Here is a 2316-nt window from a genome sequence, read left to right on the forward strand (position 1 = left end):
GGAGGAAGTGAGCCAGGCGAGGAAGGTCGCTGGAGCGGTAGAGCTTACCAATGTAGCCCAGCTTGGAGAACTCAAGGGTGGCCCAGTTGGAGCCTTCCTGGGAAGCCAGTGCCTTGCGGATAGCCGTCAGGAAGGACTTGGCACACCACACATCGTCCTCAATCATCAAGTAGTAGGAGGAGAGGTTGGCAGCAAAGGCGAGGAGGAAGGCATAGTCCACATTCTGCTTGGACCTGAACCTCACACGCTCCTCTGGGTCATTATAGTTTCTCTTGAGGCCCTCCAGGGTGGGGTAAAACTCATGGGGAGCATGGATAAGCAGGAGCCGGCCCAGGAGGATGTGGTGAGCAAACTTGTGGGCGATGTTGGCGGCCACGCGCATGTTCCATCTGGGGTCCGCGTCGGCCAGGTGCACCACCACCACCATCTCCTGCAGCTCCTCCTCCGTTGACTGCTTGAAGAGGGACTGGAGCGTGGCTGGGAGGTAGTAGCCACGCGGCCGCTGCACCGACGCCAGTCCCACCGCCAAGAATTCTGCAAGGCAAAGGAAAGGCATTAGCAGACTGAAGGATGACCTGGGATGCACCACGGTGACGTTTTTCCCTGCAAGCCGCAAGGAGGGGGCTCCAGAAAGCTCTCTGCATGGCCAACCCGTGCGGTTAATGCTATTTATGGCCCCATGTCCAAGGCCAGCAGGTCCTTTCTGAAGCTGAAGCACTCAGCGTCTCAGGAGGTGCCCAAAATTGGCCCAAATGGCAGGGAGAGGACAGGATGAAAAGTCAGGGGCTCCTCTGAAGAATAAATATTTGGAAAAAAAACCTTAAAAAAAGTCAAACCTGGGGAAGGAACAGTACGGAGACAGTCTACGGGGCAGGGATGGCTTTGTGGCATGGCTACACATCCTGGAAGCATGCGCCTACCCTACTCCGAACCTTGCAGAGATGCAGCCCCACTGGGATGAGGCATCCTTCTGCCCTCCCCACAGCCCAGCTGTGGCTGCATTTGTTCAGCTTCGCTGCAGCTTCTCTTGCTGCTGGTCTGTGCAGCACCGTGCACATACTGGACCTCTGGTTTCAGCATGGGCTCGCGTGGGGCTGCCCTAAGCGCCTTCCCATGGTGTTTGCATGTGAATTGCTTTTCGGGCACCTGTCCAAGAGCTTGACCCTCATCTCCCACGCTGTTGTCCCAGTGGTCCAGCCCCACCATCTCCACCTTCCTGACTGGAGAGCAGGAAACTCAACCCCAGGGAGATCAGGTCTCAGCTACCCTCCCCACAGATATCTGGGAAACCCAGAATGTCTGTGGTCACCCCAGTCCCAAGGTGCAGAAGCATGGACCATGCTTGGAGCACACGGACCTTTGTCTACCCTCCATCTCCCCAGACAGAGCAGCGAAGGCTGGCTAGGGGATGGTCACCAGGTATCGGCAGGTCCCCTATCCCAAAAAAGTTGGAAGCAGACCCCTCCCCACCCCAGCAGCAGCAGCGATGGGGAAGGTCTATGCTGGGACGTGCAGCTGCGATAGGAGAGATGTGCAAACCCAGAACTCTGTTCAGTCCGGGGTCCCGAAGCCACTCACTTTTGTGGGGTGACAGGGAGCCAGCAAGGAGGTGGTAGGAGACGTTGTGGAGTGCAGAGAGGCCATCCGTGTCCCTGAGGATGTGCTGGGCTCCTTCTGGCTGCAGCATCTGCAGGACCGGGTCTGGGGCCAAGCCCCTAAGCTCCGCCTGGATGGGAGCCGCAGGCAGCCAGGTCAGACCCCAGAGCACCATGGACACGCGTGAGCACGGGGGAATGACAACAAGGGGACCCAGAAATAAGGGGGACCCCCTGTCCTGCCCTCCCAGCTCCTGGAGGTGCGCAGGGCAACCCCAGGGAGAGGAGAAGGCAGAGCTTGGGTTTGGGGATGATAAGGGGCAGGGAAGGGAGCAGAGCTGGGGTTTGGGGATGATAAGGGGCAGGGAAGGGAGCAGAGCTGGGGTTTGGGTCTGTGTAGGGCAGGCAGGGATGGAGGATGCTCCAGTGGCCCCCTCCAGCGGGACATCACTGGTGGGAAAAAAAGCGGTCCATCACTGATGGGGAACTCCCCTCCAGGGGAGCCTGTTGCTGCCGGCTGTCCCCATGGAGGAGGAGGAGGATGAGGACGAGGAGGAAGGAGGCTGCAAGCGCAACCGTGAGGGAGCGCTTCAGGGAGCATCGCATAGCACCGGGCTGGCACGCTGAGGCCTGCGGGAGGAAGGGGCACGTCAGGTCAAGGCGCAGCCCGGGGAAAACCACCATCCCCTGGACGGGATGGTGGGGCAGCACCTGGATGCAC

The 2316-nt window shown here is 59.6% G+C and overlaps 1 protein-coding gene across 1 annotated transcript in view; it reads right to left on the reverse strand.

Moving 5' to 3' along the window:
- The window catches only part of LOC104072594 (alpha-1,3-mannosyl-glycoprotein 4-beta-N-acetylglucosaminyltransferase C-like), a gene marked incomplete at its 3' end in the record, with an annotated part of 2450 nt that extends 249 nt beyond the window's left edge, over positions 1 to 2201 (reverse strand). Inside the window, exons 1-3 of the mRNA XM_009572106.1 lie at positions 2100 to 2201; positions 1579 to 1726; positions 9 to 534 (exon numbers count right to left, since the gene is read on the reverse strand). Coding sequence (XP_009570401.1) covers positions 9 to 534; positions 1579 to 1726; positions 2100 to 2201 — 776 coding nt within the window. The remainder of the gene's footprint in view (positions 1 to 8; positions 535 to 1578; positions 1727 to 2099) is intronic.
- Positions 2202 to 2316: the final 115 nt, after the last annotated feature.

This window comes from Fulmarus glacialis, unplaced genomic scaffold, assembly GCF_000690835.1.
Source record: "Fulmarus glacialis isolate BGI_N327 unplaced genomic scaffold, ASM69083v1 scaffold18412, whole genome shotgun sequence".
Lineage (NCBI taxonomy): Eukaryota > Metazoa > Chordata > Aves > Procellariiformes > Procellariidae > Fulmarus > Fulmarus glacialis.